Source organism: Melospiza melodia, chromosome 1 (assembly GCF_035770615.1).
Source record: "Melospiza melodia melodia isolate bMelMel2 chromosome 1, bMelMel2.pri, whole genome shotgun sequence".
NCBI lineage: Eukaryota > Metazoa > Chordata > Aves > Passeriformes > Passerellidae > Melospiza > Melospiza melodia.
This window is the reverse complement of record NC_086194.1, coordinates 164,957,233-164,971,548: the sequence shown is the minus strand read 5'-3', so window position 1 is coordinate 164,971,548 and position 14,316 is coordinate 164,957,233. Positions and strand designations below refer to the sequence as shown.

At 38.0% G+C, this 14,316-nt stretch overlaps 1 protein-coding gene across 6 annotated transcripts in view; it reads right to left on the bottom strand.

The window, feature by feature from the left end:
* EFR3A (EFR3 homolog A) overlaps positions 1 to 14,316 on the bottom strand; it is a 75,341-nt gene that overhangs the window by 53,850 nt on the left and 7,175 nt on the right. For 2 of the 6 annotated variants that reach the window (XM_063174291.1, XM_063174292.1), the window contains exon 3: positions 11,204 to 11,284. The exons of 2 other annotated variants lie outside the window; for them this stretch is intronic. In XM_063174291.1, coding sequence (XP_063030361.1) covers positions 11,204 to 11,216 — 13 coding nt within the window. In that variant the 5' untranslated portion in view covers positions 11,217 to 11,284. Of the gene's footprint in view, positions 1 to 2,220; positions 2,348 to 11,203; positions 11,285 to 14,316 lie in introns of those variants that run through there. 2 more of the 6 variants (XM_063174273.1, XM_063174284.1) reach the window with 1 other exon arrangement.

The following is a 14,316-nucleotide window of genomic DNA, read 5'->3' as shown; positions in this document are numbered from 1 at the left end:
CACAGACAATTATTGAATACAGATCTATGATTTTAAAACTGTGCCTTAACTCAAGGTTCTTCCCAATGGACTTGAATTGCACCCAGCTTATGAATTAAGAATCCTGTACCACCAGTAACATCAACACTGACTCATTCCTTCAATACATAATTATGAAAATAAAAAGCACTCAAGGAATGACCAACTGAAATATTGAGAATTTTTTTGTTAAAGGTACTTTGTAATACTGTCAAGTTCTTCATATCACTCCTGCCTGATGTCTTACTCATGGAGCTCTAACAAATGTAAAAATCAACATTTACATAAAAGCTGCAGGAATGAAGTAGATAAAATCAAAGTTCTTCAATATGCTGGAAAATGCAGGTATGAAAATAGGTTAAAATCCTACTTAAAATAGAAATAATCTAGACAGTTCTACAAAAATATTCTATTGAGAGCAATGCTATGCAACATTTTAGGAGTAAGGAAAATCATAGTAAGAAAGGAGTACTGTATCAGTGTCTTGTATACCACTCCATATTGGGAAATTCAAGTAAGACCTTCAAAATCCACCAAACCCCACATATTATTGCTAAGTATTTTTTGAGATAGGTATGCAACTCTGCAGTACTCTGTACTTGGTTTTCTACCTCATGGTTGACCATTAACTTTGGTCCATGTAAACAGTATGTTTGACCAGTACAAAATATAACAAAATATTTTAACAATAACTGTCGCATGCAACTACCAAAAACATAAGAGAAGGAAAACAATCTAAAATATTGCAAGACAGGCAATCAAAATACTTTTTAGAATTATTTTCTGTCTCTTTAAGTGACAGAAGAAGAAAATCTTTGCAAAGAACTGCAATTTAAATCTTAAATTGGTGTTTCAAACCTGTGTTAATTACATAAATTTAACACAAATCTGAATCCAGTTACTTTGAGATGGATAAAAAAGATCAGGTAACAGTACCAATTCATTCTGACAGCCTTACCACATGGTTTCACTTAATGGAAACATAATATTGCTCTTTTGAAATACTGCTCTCCAAATTTATAGAACATATTGAATTTTGACACCAAAAAAAGGCCTAACAGTAAGTATGCATAAGACTTGAAATTTCTTCTTCATCTTGGATTTTGGTAGCATCTTTACATTGCTATGTATTTAATTATAGAACTGTTTACATGGAAAAAAAACCCCATAAACTTGTCAAAAATTCTGTATCATCGAAGTATAAACTTAAAAATCTATGATGTTAATACCATCAAAAGAACTTCCTACATTAAACAGAACATTCAAGTATCAGAAAATGAGATTTGATCTGTCAAAGTTTTCAGCCTCCAAGCAGAGTACTGTCAGAAATAAAACTGACAAGCACTCCAAACAACACAGAAATAAATGACAACCTAAATCAAAAACCAGAATAGTTAACAGTCACGACACAGATTTTGTGGGAAAACTACTAATCATTGCTCAGTTATATCATTTTGATATAAGCATGAAAGGTTCAAAAAAATCGTAGGAAAAGGTTTAAAGAATGTATGAATATTTAAAAAACAACAACAACCAAAAAAAAAGACAACAGAACAAAAGCACCACAAGATCAAGTCAACAAACTACATTAAAAGTAACCCATAAAATTTAGGAACATTTTACTACATAGACCAAAAAGATGAATCTTGTCAAAGATGGATAGAAGCTGAGCAACTGAAAATGGATTCTCTGCTTCTCGGATAGCAATTTAACACAGATAAAAATTTATTTGGATAAACACATTCATTTCACATAAACAGACTTTTGTAGGTCTATAGAACACAAATAAAAAAAAAAGCTGTTCGATTTTATGCAGGTTTATTGAGGAAAAATCTTATGGCAATTTCTTTTTAATGTCAGACAAAATTTACATTTTAATGGCCTCCCCCTTGCACACATCTTTACATCATTTTATGCAAGTAAATATAGAGGTTAAAGCAATATCTACCGAGAATTTTGCACTGTAATGTGAAAGTTAATGTATAAAGTTTAAAAAATATTGTTTGCTTCTCCAATAGTGAGATTTTTATCAAGTTCAAACATGCACATTCTCTTCTGCTAAACAAGTCTGATAATCTGCATTTTTCATGTTAGAACTGTACACATTTACCAGCTGCACAGGTACTTCTTTTTACACACATTTATTCTACACAAGAGCAGTACGACACAGCCCCACCATCAGAAAATGGTAATTTCACCTACCCAAACACATACATGGCCTCGGCTGAAAAGCAGAATTATAATCATAGGCTTTTTCTTGCTCAACAGTTGGAACTTGCACATACTGCCTCATCCTGGCTATGGATTCACTCTGGGGGAATTGTCTCCTTTCCCAGAAATGTTCCCTCTCGCACTCACACAGCTGCAGTTCCTTCCCACCAGGGCTCTGCAACACTGTAAGCTTATCTGATCAGCTCGGTGACATCTGCATAAAGGCACCTAACACGTGAAAAACCTCAGGATCAAATTCTGGTAACAAGGCCAGGCACAGGAAAAGAGCAAAGAATAAAAGATATATTGTCAATGTGCGATTCACACGCATTCCCCCAATGAAACTGCACAGACAGTTTCATTACTTCAACTCGCCTGGAACAAACAGCTCATTATTTCTCTGACTAGAAGTAAAAAATCCATGTAGTTTCAGGTAAAACTATCCTCAGACAGCTGTCACATATCACTGTAGAGTGATAAATATTTTAGCAAAACCTACTCACTTGGTCTTCCTAGAGAACAGATACAGAGTAATGTATTTAAGGCAGACTACTGACCAAAAAGACTTACTTAAACAGAAAGGTTTACATCTAAGATTAAAGAAACAATCTAAAAATAATGAAATTAACATTATCTCTACTAACACTTCCTAGTTTAGGAAGCAAGGATTACAGAATTTAAATCATTAAAATGATTATGATCCAGCAGGTAGAAAATCAATTTTCAGTTAAGCAATTCTGAAGTTACTTTCCAGCGTTTTATTTTTTCATTTCCTGCGTTACATCCACTTGGGATACACAAATAAAGGATTTGCATAAGGACATTTTTATAAACCCTGGAAATTATAAGTACTGCTTTTAATAAAAACACAGCTAATAATTTCCACTACATAAAAATTCCATACCCTTTCAACGCTTAAAAGATGACTGCTAACAAACTCCGAGAAAACACTGAGCTGCACAGAAAGTGTCTCCACACTGTTTACTACAGGAAATCCTATGTTGTAAATTAGAAAAATCACATTACAATAAAGCTGTATTTCAAAATAGTCTGCCTGAATATTTATGCTGTATCTTACTCATACAAAATTACAGGAAAACAGAAGTTTCATAAAATATAAAAGACTAAGTTCTGCCAGTTGAGTTTAAAACTGCCACATTTTCTTCTATCAAAACCTAGGAAAAGAAATAATCTGTTTTATCTAATGATGGAATTTCTTTCATAGTTTGCCATGTTGTCTAATATTGTTGTCAACTGTTTACAGAGCATTAATAACCTGAAACAAGATTTCATGTTCACTCCCTGAATATTTTTATTATCTCCCAAGCTTGGATGTGGTCATTCCTAACTTGCAATTGTCCAAGTTTTTTTTAAAAAATCATATTTTATCAAAAATGGTGCAATTAACATAGAAGTTTCACTCTACAGAGAAATGCATGTTTTGCTAATATCAAGCAACACAGCAATATTAGAATTATATTTGGTTGTACAATGTACTTAAATATAACTATGTAAAAATTTGACTGTAATACATTTAACTTCCATTTTACTTATTTTTCTGTATCTGAGATGAGAAATATAAATAAAATAAATTTCTTTCAAATATCCTGATGAAAGTGCATAAAATAACACTTTAACTGTAACCACTTACTATACTGGGTTATTTCTGAACTGTTAATATCAGTTGATGCATTTAATTCAGAACCAAAATGACTTTCAAGGGTACTCTCATTCCACTATAAAAAAGAGATCAGACATTTTATAACAAGGAAATTATTCCAGCCATATAAGGGAGTTAATTAAAAATATTCTTCAACCTGCTATAAAAAGAGCAGCTGCTGTAAGGACGCAGGCTCAGCCATTGCAATGTCCCTGGAATGCACTCCCAGAGGGCACAGGGGGCTCATCACTCAGAGAGGAAGAAGAGGATGAAGCCTCATCCCCCAGAGGAGCCTCTCCTCCCCTCACCCAAAGCCAGCGGACTCCTCAGTGCCTGGTTCCCAGCCTCTCTCCACCAGAATGCACCCAAGAAAATGTCCAAAATGCAGATGAAATTTTTGTCTTGAGAACAGGATATTCCTCTTGTGATGTGCACTTTGGGTCCCCATGACAGCAAACCTGCAGTAACACCTAATGAGGAAGATTCCACCCATACCTGGGTTTGACTATTCTACATTTATTTTTTAAAATATTTTAGTGCTCAGTTTATTTGAAACAAATGAAAACTACACCCCAAAAAAAACAGCTTTCTCCTTAAAATTTATCATAGTAAGCTAAAAAGTTCAAGTTAATTCTGGTGTGATATGACTTCAAGAGTTCTCCTAAACTGGAATCATATAATCATTAAGGTTGGAAAAAGACTTCTAAGGTTATGGAATTCAACCATCAATGAACCAACACCATGTTCACCATTAAACCATGTCCTGAAGTGCCATATCTACATGTTTTTTGAACACTTCCAGGGATGGTGACTCCACCACTCCCCTGGGCAGCCCATCCCAGTGCCTGACCACCTTTTCTGTGAAGATTCCTTTCTTAATATCCAATCTAAACCTCCCTTGGCACAACTTGAGGCCATTTCCTCTTTGTCCTGTCTCTTGCTTCCTGGGAGAAGAGACCAAGCCCCACCTGAGCACAGCCTCCTTCCAGGCAGCTGTAGAGAGGGATAAGGTTCTCTCTGAGCCTCCTCTCTCCAGGCTGAGCACCCCCAGCTCCCTCAGCTGCTCCTCACACTTGTGCTCCAGCCCCTTCCCCAGCTCTGCTGTTCTCTGGAGCCTCTCCAGCTCCTCGATGTGTTTCCTGCAGTGAGGGGCCCAGAACTGCGCACGGGGTTTGAGGTGTGGCCTCAGCAGTGCTGAGCACAGAGGGAGAGTCCCTGCCCTGCTCCTGCTGGGGACACTGTGGCTGATAGAGGCCAGCTGCCACTGACCTTCCTGGGCACCCGGGCTCACCCTGGCTCATGTTCAGCCACTACTGACCAACACCCCCAGTCCTTTTCTGACAGCTTTCCAGCCACTCTTCTCCAAACCCAGAGCACTGTGTGCTGGAATCAGCATGGAGAGATGCACATTTAGCTATGGTGAAAAGCATGTAAAAATAATTTGAATGTAAACTTTTTATGAAGCAAGAAATTATAATGCACGTGAAGTTACTAAAAAGAAGTAGAAAAAACCCCAAGCTAGTCAAATAATGCTCACCACCAAGCTTCTTCAATGAAGTATTCTTTCCAGAGCCAGTAGCAATTAGAACAAATCCCCAGCAAGATATTCTTTTTGGGATAGTGTATTTTGCAGACCTTTAATGCATTAAGAGAAAGTTTTCCCATTACGTCAGGTTCTCCAGTTGCATTCCTTAAGTTCTACCACTGCCAGTGTTTCCATAGTACCTCTCCTTTCCCCCACCTTTGCTGGTTTCACACAGTAACTTTGTTTTATTTGCTCATTTCTGCTCTCCTCAAGACAACCTCTTCCTTTCCTGCTTTGAGATAGTACTGTCACTCTCTATTTTTAATACAGCACTAAAATTACCTAAAACTAATCTGGTTCCCATGGAAGAAGCTCTATGATATGAGTTTTGCTTCTTAATTCCTGTCCTTACTTATATTCCTACTAAGCTGGCCAATGTCATTTATTTCTCTGACTTCTATCACTGCAGCAATACAAAAAAGAGACTTCAGGAGACAAGAAAGAGACATTTACATAAATCTCCCTGACCCCTCTTCCTCACAGCTGGCACTGATAATCTGTTCAGGGGAAAAATGAACAGGCAAAGTGCAGCTTTCATTCCTGCCTTCAGGATTTAGTTTGCAGTTGGGAAATGAGTTCTAGGTGATAAATCCAGTGAACAGAAAAAAACACAGAGTTTTTGTTTCATTGTACCTTTATTTCTAAACAAATACCGATTTTGTAACAAGGTGTTTTATAAATCAGTGAAAAATGGGAAGTAAATAAACGAATGGACTAAAGGAAACAGAGAGTGGAAGAGAGGCTCACAGTGCTGTGTGTGCTCTCTGAAGAACATGAACTGCTTTTGTTCCTCCATCCAGGCAAAGAGCAGAGCATGGAGCAGACTCCTGACACTGCCAAAACACCCACTGAGCACATCCAGTAACACTCTGAGCCAGCAGGACATTCTTTACCTGCTATTAAATTCTGAATAAAAGAGGTAAAGAAGGAGAGGCATTATCACAGTGCCCTTGTTCTACTCCTGCTACTTAACCCACCTATCTGCTTGTCCAAATGCCTGGCTCCTCCCAGCATCCATGGGTACCAGGGAATGGAAAATCCCCAGCACAGTGACGATTCTGGCATAAAGCAGCCTCTGAGCTGCAGACAATTCTGCTCAAAGCCCGCTTTTACTGTGGCCCCAAGCTATTCTCTTACCCAGATGAGTCATTTTCAGAATGCTGCATCCTTGAACACTTGCCAGGCGCAGAAGAGAGTTGCAGGTGACAGAGAAGAGCACTGTAAATGCCATGTGTGCTCAAAGGCCAAGCCACCTAATTCGCTAAACACTCCACTGAGAAGAGGGGCTGCCACACCTGCACCTCTCCCACCACTTTGTTCCCTTTTTGTGGCAGGTTGGGGAGAAACACAAGGCCAGAAGAGGCTGGTGCACCTCTGGATTGAGACAGACACTGAAGGAGAGGAAAGACTCTGCACAGGGCATGGTTGAAAGGTAACAAGCCAAGCAGCAACACTCAGCTTATCTCCAGGGTGGCCAGAGGTGAGTAAGAAGCAGCTCTAGAGGGTTGCCAGAGGTACACCTATTCCAAAAGGGTCACTGCCTGCCTCAGGAGCCTTCAAACCATACTTCTGATCAGCAGGTTGGCCAACTACTGGTAAGAACATATAAACTTGTTTAAAAGGCTCAGTACTTTGGACTAAGTCCAGGCTACAGAAAGCCTCCAGATGCTTGAGCTGGTCAGACCTTCTCTTCTCAGCTCCAACCCCAGGCAGCACAGCAGACAGGGACTTTCTTTGTGCCTTCCTGCCCATGCCCAGTTAGTCTTAAAATTTCTGGTCTAGATGTTCCACAATTCCCCTTCCATTGCATCTCCTCATACTACTGGACACAGCAAGGAAAAGAGTTGTCTTTTCCAGCAAGGAAAAGTTATTTTAACACTTGCTGCTCACTTCTGTTTTGCTACAGGAACTCATGTAGATTAAGCTACTGCCTTTAGAGGAACACCCCTTTGTATACCTGAGGATGAGAGGGGAATCAATGGGAAGCTAGACAAGAGCACAGATCTAGGAGTTACAATTAACTGAACCTTTAAGTTCTCAAGCTTAGGGCAGCAGCACATAGGGATTACTTGGCATCTCAGAACACAGTCACTGAAACACCATAAACAGTTCTGTTTTACAGCAGCTGTTTTAATTCCAAGGTCAGCATCCCAAGAGTAACTAGAATAGCTCCTGACACATAGGAAAATTGCCAAGATGTCTAAAGTTTTATCTTCTTGGTCAACTGAAATCTGCATTACAGAGTAGTGTCTTCTGCTTTGAAAGCTGTTGTTTCCCTACACCAAGAAACTGATGGAAAAGTGTCAAACACTCTCTACTTTGAGAATTTTATGAAGATTTTGTCAATACTACACGACTTTATTATTTAAAGAGAGCTGTAAGGATGGCACTGATAAACTATCACCTGCCCTACAGATGACAGGGCAGATGAACAAGCCACTTCAAACCAATGAGCAACTGGTCAGCAAGCGCCCACCAGGGTTTCAAGTCTTCTTAGAAGGAAAGCACCTGAAGCTTTGGCATTGAAAAACCTGAACGTAAAGCCACATGAAAATTTTTTCCATTTTCTTAAAAGGATGCAGTTTGCTTTCGTAATCCAATCCACAGGGAAGGAATACAGCTGTAGTGGTAAGAACTCCCAGAACCTTATGCTGCTGCCCATCTTTTTCCTTAGAAAAATGGATGCTCAGAACTATTGTGTCACCTCCTCACTGCAGCAGGTGGGCTGGGAGGATTTAATTCTCCACTCCTGCCCAATGGTGCCTGGCAGCTCACCTGCCCAAACCCCAGGGCTGAGACAGACCAGGGGAGCAGGTACCACACTGCCACTTGAAAAGCAAGGCACGAGAAGGCTTTTGGAGTGAAACATGCATGAATGTCATGATTTAAAGTCCTGATGGTGAGGAAGCAAAGGTTCACAGGCCTTCTCTCTGGAACCCTCAAAGCTAATAGAGAAGATAAGCTTAGCTCAGGAAACTAGATTTTAACTAGTTGAACATCAAGCACTGACCTGTTTATAGGACACATAAGAGTGTTGTTCTATAGATGCTTTCTTCTATTAAAACATCCCAAATACCAATATAAGCATGACCAGCGCTTCAAAAACAAGTTTTACCTTCATTTGAGCAAAGCCAGCAACAGGCTTCAATAGATTTGCACAGATTTTGAAAAACATTTCCTAATTAAAAGAAAAATGCTCTGTTCACAAGTAGTTCAAGACCACATTACACATGTTTTATTTCCTGCACACACATACAATGTACACAGAAAGTAACATAAGAGTGGAGAACCCTACTGTGATATTCAGCTGAGAAAACAGTGAAGCAATTCCACTGAGGCACATACACAGAGCTCAAAACACGACAAAGCATCTGTTCCTGTTCAGTAACAAAAGTCTTTAAATTGTATTGACATTAATGAAAAATAAAATGCTAAACAAAAATGTTGTAATGTTACTTTGAAAACAGTCACAGAGGATACTTTGGCTTCAGAATTAAAAATCTTGTTTAAATATCACCAATCTTCAATTAAGTGCTCTGCTTGTGTCTATTTCTAACTGGTTAACTTTTCCAGAAAGCATTTACAAAATGAGATATTGCAACTTGGACTTGGAAACATACGTGTTTACATTAAAAGAAAAAGAACATTAAAAGAATATGGAATCAAAAATTTGAAAAAAAATCTCTTTACATATTATCAAGAACAGGTCCTTGGAACTGCCAATACACTCCAGTATTCATGTCTTCCTTTCTCTGCAAACAGCTTTACCTTGTTCATCCTGCCCTCAAGAAGAGCAGCTTTTGAACATTCCAGCAAAGAGAAGTATATGCAACCCAGTTTTAAACATAGACATGAAAGACATTCAGTTTCACTGAAAAAAACCCTTCTAGGTCAATATGAATTATAAAATATTCTCATGGTTGTTATCTTTCCCATTAGCTCTAAAGAGTACTTGATCTTGAGTTCAGGTTTCCCCAAGAACTGAAATGCAGCTCTTCTCCCAGGCAGTGGGATAGAAGGGTGGAACATATCCCCATCTAGAACCACATATCCCAGCTGGTGAAAAAGCAATTTCTCCTTCCTGTAATGTCTAATCAGTTAAAGAGGAACAGACACAGTGATTTGCTCTTCTGGGCACCTTCAGTACCTAAAGACTGCAAGTCCCTTTTCCACCACAACTTCTGCTTCCCACCAGACTGAACTGGCCAGTCTAGAAGATGGTCAGTGGAGGAGACAGCTTTGCATCTAGACACATAGAAGTCATTTTAATAATACATCTTACATCTAATAACTACATCTTGTTAAGCAGTAAATCTTGAGTGCCTCAGCTTTCTGTAGAAACCAGACAGGACATCTGTGGGCAGACAGGTTTTCACTGGTTTCTGTAGCAATCCAGCAGTTCTTGCCCACAACCAGCACTTCTAACCGCACTGCAATTCCAACATCAGACTCAATTTGCACAAATTATGTTTTGTCAGTTCTGAAGAACTTCAAGCTCATGTCTAAACCAATGTCAGTAATAGACCACAAACTCATTTAATAGAAAAACCACAAGCACCTAGAAACTCTTGAAAACAGCCTGCACTGCATTTATTATGAGACAAGAGAACTCTGCCAGCTCAATCATGTCAGACACAGATCAATTATAACTCTTCATATTTTATTACATATGAAGTTCACAAATAGGGTATCATCATCCTAAAGTCCTTTCCCAATCATTACACAGTTACATCCTAGTTTAACAAACACAGGAATTTTTTTTTTAATAGCATAAATTATTGGGTATTTGTTAGTGCACTTGTAACAAAATCGCCATGAAGCTTTATCTTCACCGATTTCCTTATGCATTAGCAGCTTTACAAAAGAATCAGGAAAGAGCACTGATTTAGCATAATTATACAGCTTAGTGTTAGATTGGAATTCCTTTCTCATTCTCTTGCTAAGGAATGAGTAAGCATTCTCAAAGCACAATTAAAGACTCAGGGTGCCCATTTCCAGCCAAAGTACAGACTGTTATCAACAAATACTATAACAGGTCCAAGTACAATTTAGAATCACAACTGTGCTCTTGAAAACTGAAAGGACTGAGACCTTCAACAGACCTCGAGCAGGACACAAGTTACACAAGCACCAATCATTTTTGAAGTTTTGGGATCTACAAGTTGTTACACTAGGAATCATAGAATTGTAGAATATTCTGACTCCAAAGGGTTGCAACAAAGATCAAATCCAACTACTGGCCCTGCACAGGACAGCCCCAAGAATCACACTGTGTGCCTCAGAGCATTGTCCAAATGCTTCCTGAACTCTCAGAAGACCTGGAAGAGTTTCACTCATCTACCTACCCCACCCTCTTATTAATTTATATCTAATTCTTGCATGAGTTAATCTTGAATAATGTAGCTTCCTAGAAATGAAATAGCATTCTTTGAAAGCCAAAAGTGGTATACACAGCTAATTTTTAATCTTCAGCAATCCGCAAGGAACATGATTCCCTAGAGAGCTACTGAGGTTCATAAAGGCCAACAGTGGGAAAGAAAGTCCATAAATCAAGGAAAGGGAAAGTCAAAAGACTTTTAAAAGGAGCTCACCCTGGCATTTCCAGAGACATGCATTTAATCACATAATGGAAATCTTACCTCACTCCCCAAAAATCAATTCTGCTTTGTTGCCATGCACAAAAAGTAAAATAGGACACTTGCATGCACAATCAGTATGAGCCTTCTTACCCTTTCGTCCCATGATTCAGAAATCAATAGCAAACAAGGCTGCACATGAAGATTAATCGACTGCTAGCTGCAAAGCCATTTCTGTAAATAACAACGACAGCCATATTTTAATAAAGCCCCAGAAAGTTACTAAGCTACATTTTAATATTTGGGGAAATGTCCACATACAGTTTGAAAGCACACAAAGGCTGTGATGAGCACTGAATGAAGCCCATCTCTAAAGAATTTCATTTTTTATTTTAGATGCCCAGATTGTGCATACAGAAGTAACAACAACTGAAAAAATTATTTCTTCGTGTTTTAACAAGGAATGGATGCAACACCATTGTTCATTTCTTGGCTACAATAAAGTGTGTTCCAAATGGAAGAAATGGAAGGATGAATGATGATAATGATATCACTCATCATGTCTTGTCTTAATATGAGTGGTTTTGACTCTCTATGGAACTGCTCCTCAACATTAACTTTCCACAATGGTGCTAGAATGATGTGTACATAGAAATGACAGCTAACAGAAATCAACAAAAGGAACACTTGCTCCAAATCAACAAGTCTTAAAGAAATCCATGAGTATTCATTAAATAAGGAGGCACCAATTTGGTGGCACACAAATTTGTTTAGGGTACCATGAGTTAAATAAACAGATGCACAAAGAGCTACAGTCTTCCAGCTGCAAGTTCCCGTTTTGTTTTTCTTAGCTAAATCAAGGATACATTTGGAGAAGTTACTTTTTCTTTTCAATGCAGTCACCTAAAAATCAGCTGAAAAAAAACCCCTGTAGCTGTTTTCGTATTGAAAGCAATTCTTGCATATTTGCATGCAAAGAATCTATTATATATTCTGCAACCATAGCATTATAATAGTTACAGACATCCTGAAACAGTTATTTCCCTTTTCTGGCCTAGTCCTAGCAAGTGGCAGACTGCCAAAGGAAGCCCAAGCCCAATGGCCTTCCCCTGGCAGCTGTTTTCCAAGTTCCTGTGCTCCCTCAGGTTAGTAGTTGAAAAGGACATGATACAGGGCCATCGATGTGTCACATCCTAAAAATACCAGATTCAAGCAGCAAACAAAAATGGCAGATACCCCCTGATATAACTCTTCTGTAATAGCTGAAATATGAAAATGTTACAGAATGATAACCTATGTAACACTGTTTTAAGTAGTCAATAATGCTGTCATAAAATTAAGAGGGTTTCTCCTGCCTAAAAAATAAACTAAGAAATGACAAAAAGTGTTTTATTAAGTAGCAGGTCCCACTGTAAAGTCTGAAGGCTACACAAGAAACATATTCCAGATGAGGAAAAAAGTAAAATGATGGAAAAAGTGGAGACAGTAATTAATGGGAACTTTGGCTTGATTTTCACTAAAAACATTAGAAAGCTTAGTCCTTGAAATATTTTTACTGACACATTTAGGAACACATCTCCAGTTACTGTATTCTAGAGTTTTATTTTACAGGGTGATAAATCTTCCCTTCCCATTACCAATCTTGTTAATATCTACTTATTATACATACACAAAAACGAGAATCATAAAACACAAATAAATTACATTCCCAAAATTGCTGGGAGAGGAGAAACCAAAATGAGGAAGTTATCTGCCTCTTAAAATGTGTTAAAAATGTTAAATGCCAGTTAAGAATTCACTCATTTCAAATTCCATTTCAAGTGCTGTTTTCCCTCCTACACTTGGCAAGGAAACTCTATGCACATAGAAAATTATAATTTCTAAAGTCTGATGGGTATTTTTGGGTTTGAGGGAGGAGTGGGTCATTTATTTGTTTGAAGACCATGAAGTAACACAAGGAAAGAAGTAGCACGCATGAACACAGAAACTGACAGGCACTACTCAATTGTTCCATTTGTGTTTGTTTTCACCTTGCACAAAGCAGGGAAGCCCCCAGCACCCTCCACCTCTGTCAGAGGAGCTGCCTCTGCACAGACAAGGGGCAAAAAGCCACATGGTGTTTGGGAGGCCAAGGAAATAAAATATTATGTACTTTAATGATGCTACACAATGCTTGGAGCCATTGTGAAGTCACCAAAACTGCCTCTTCACTGCAACCAAGAACAGGCCAAATCATGGAATATTTTCTACATAACTAATATATGTACCTCTTAAATCAGAATGGTCCCTTTCCAACTGATAAATATCTGACAGAAGAGTGTGGGAGGTGTATATATTACTACATTTCACAGCCATAAATCAAAGGAAGAACATGGGAACATTACATTTGGCAAAATCCTCATTTTTATTTATTTCTTCTCTTAATTTATATGTTAGAGTCAATCGTAAGGACCTGCCAATCAGTAAAAAACAATTTAACTTACAATTATTATTAACAAAACCTTGAAAACCAAAGATATAGTTATGCTAATGGCATAAGCCAAAGGAGAAAAGAACAAGCTAAGAAAAAGTTTAAAAAATTCAAACACAGAGCTACCACAGTAAAATATATTTTCATAGACAACAGGTACTCTCACCTGTGTCACATATAATTCTTCCAGTTCAAGACATTTCATTTTAGTATAAAAGCTGCCTTTTCAGTTAAACATTTCACTGAAGTCAGGGAATACATGCAGTAAGTAGGTCAGCTGTTTCTAGAAAAGAAAAACCTCACTATCTACCAAGCTGTGTTTCAAACATCTGATTAAGTGTGAATATCTAGAACATAATGTTCAAAAAGAGAGTCTTCAACAAATATTTTGGTATGACTTAGCTAATGCTTTCCCTCCTTAGCAGAAGCATTTTCAGTCCAAATGCAGCCAATAAAAAAACCTACCAAAACCACCCATGTTCCATAACAGAAGTATGTTAAATTAAATTATCTGCACAAATTACTCAACAGGGAAACTCAAGAGCACAAGAAGCAAGTGAGAAACACATACTGCCTCTACTGCAGAGGCTATCTAGTTACATATTTTTTGGTTTCACTTTTAAATAAAAGCACTATTTAACCTTTTACTCCACAGTTTTTTTGTGATAAAGCACACCTTAAACAGTTACTAAAACACCTGTGGTTCAAACCTACTCCTACTGTACTCAATCAGAAATTACATTTGTTTCCTCAACATTTCAGAATTTGCATTTCAGCTTCAGCTGAAGACACCATC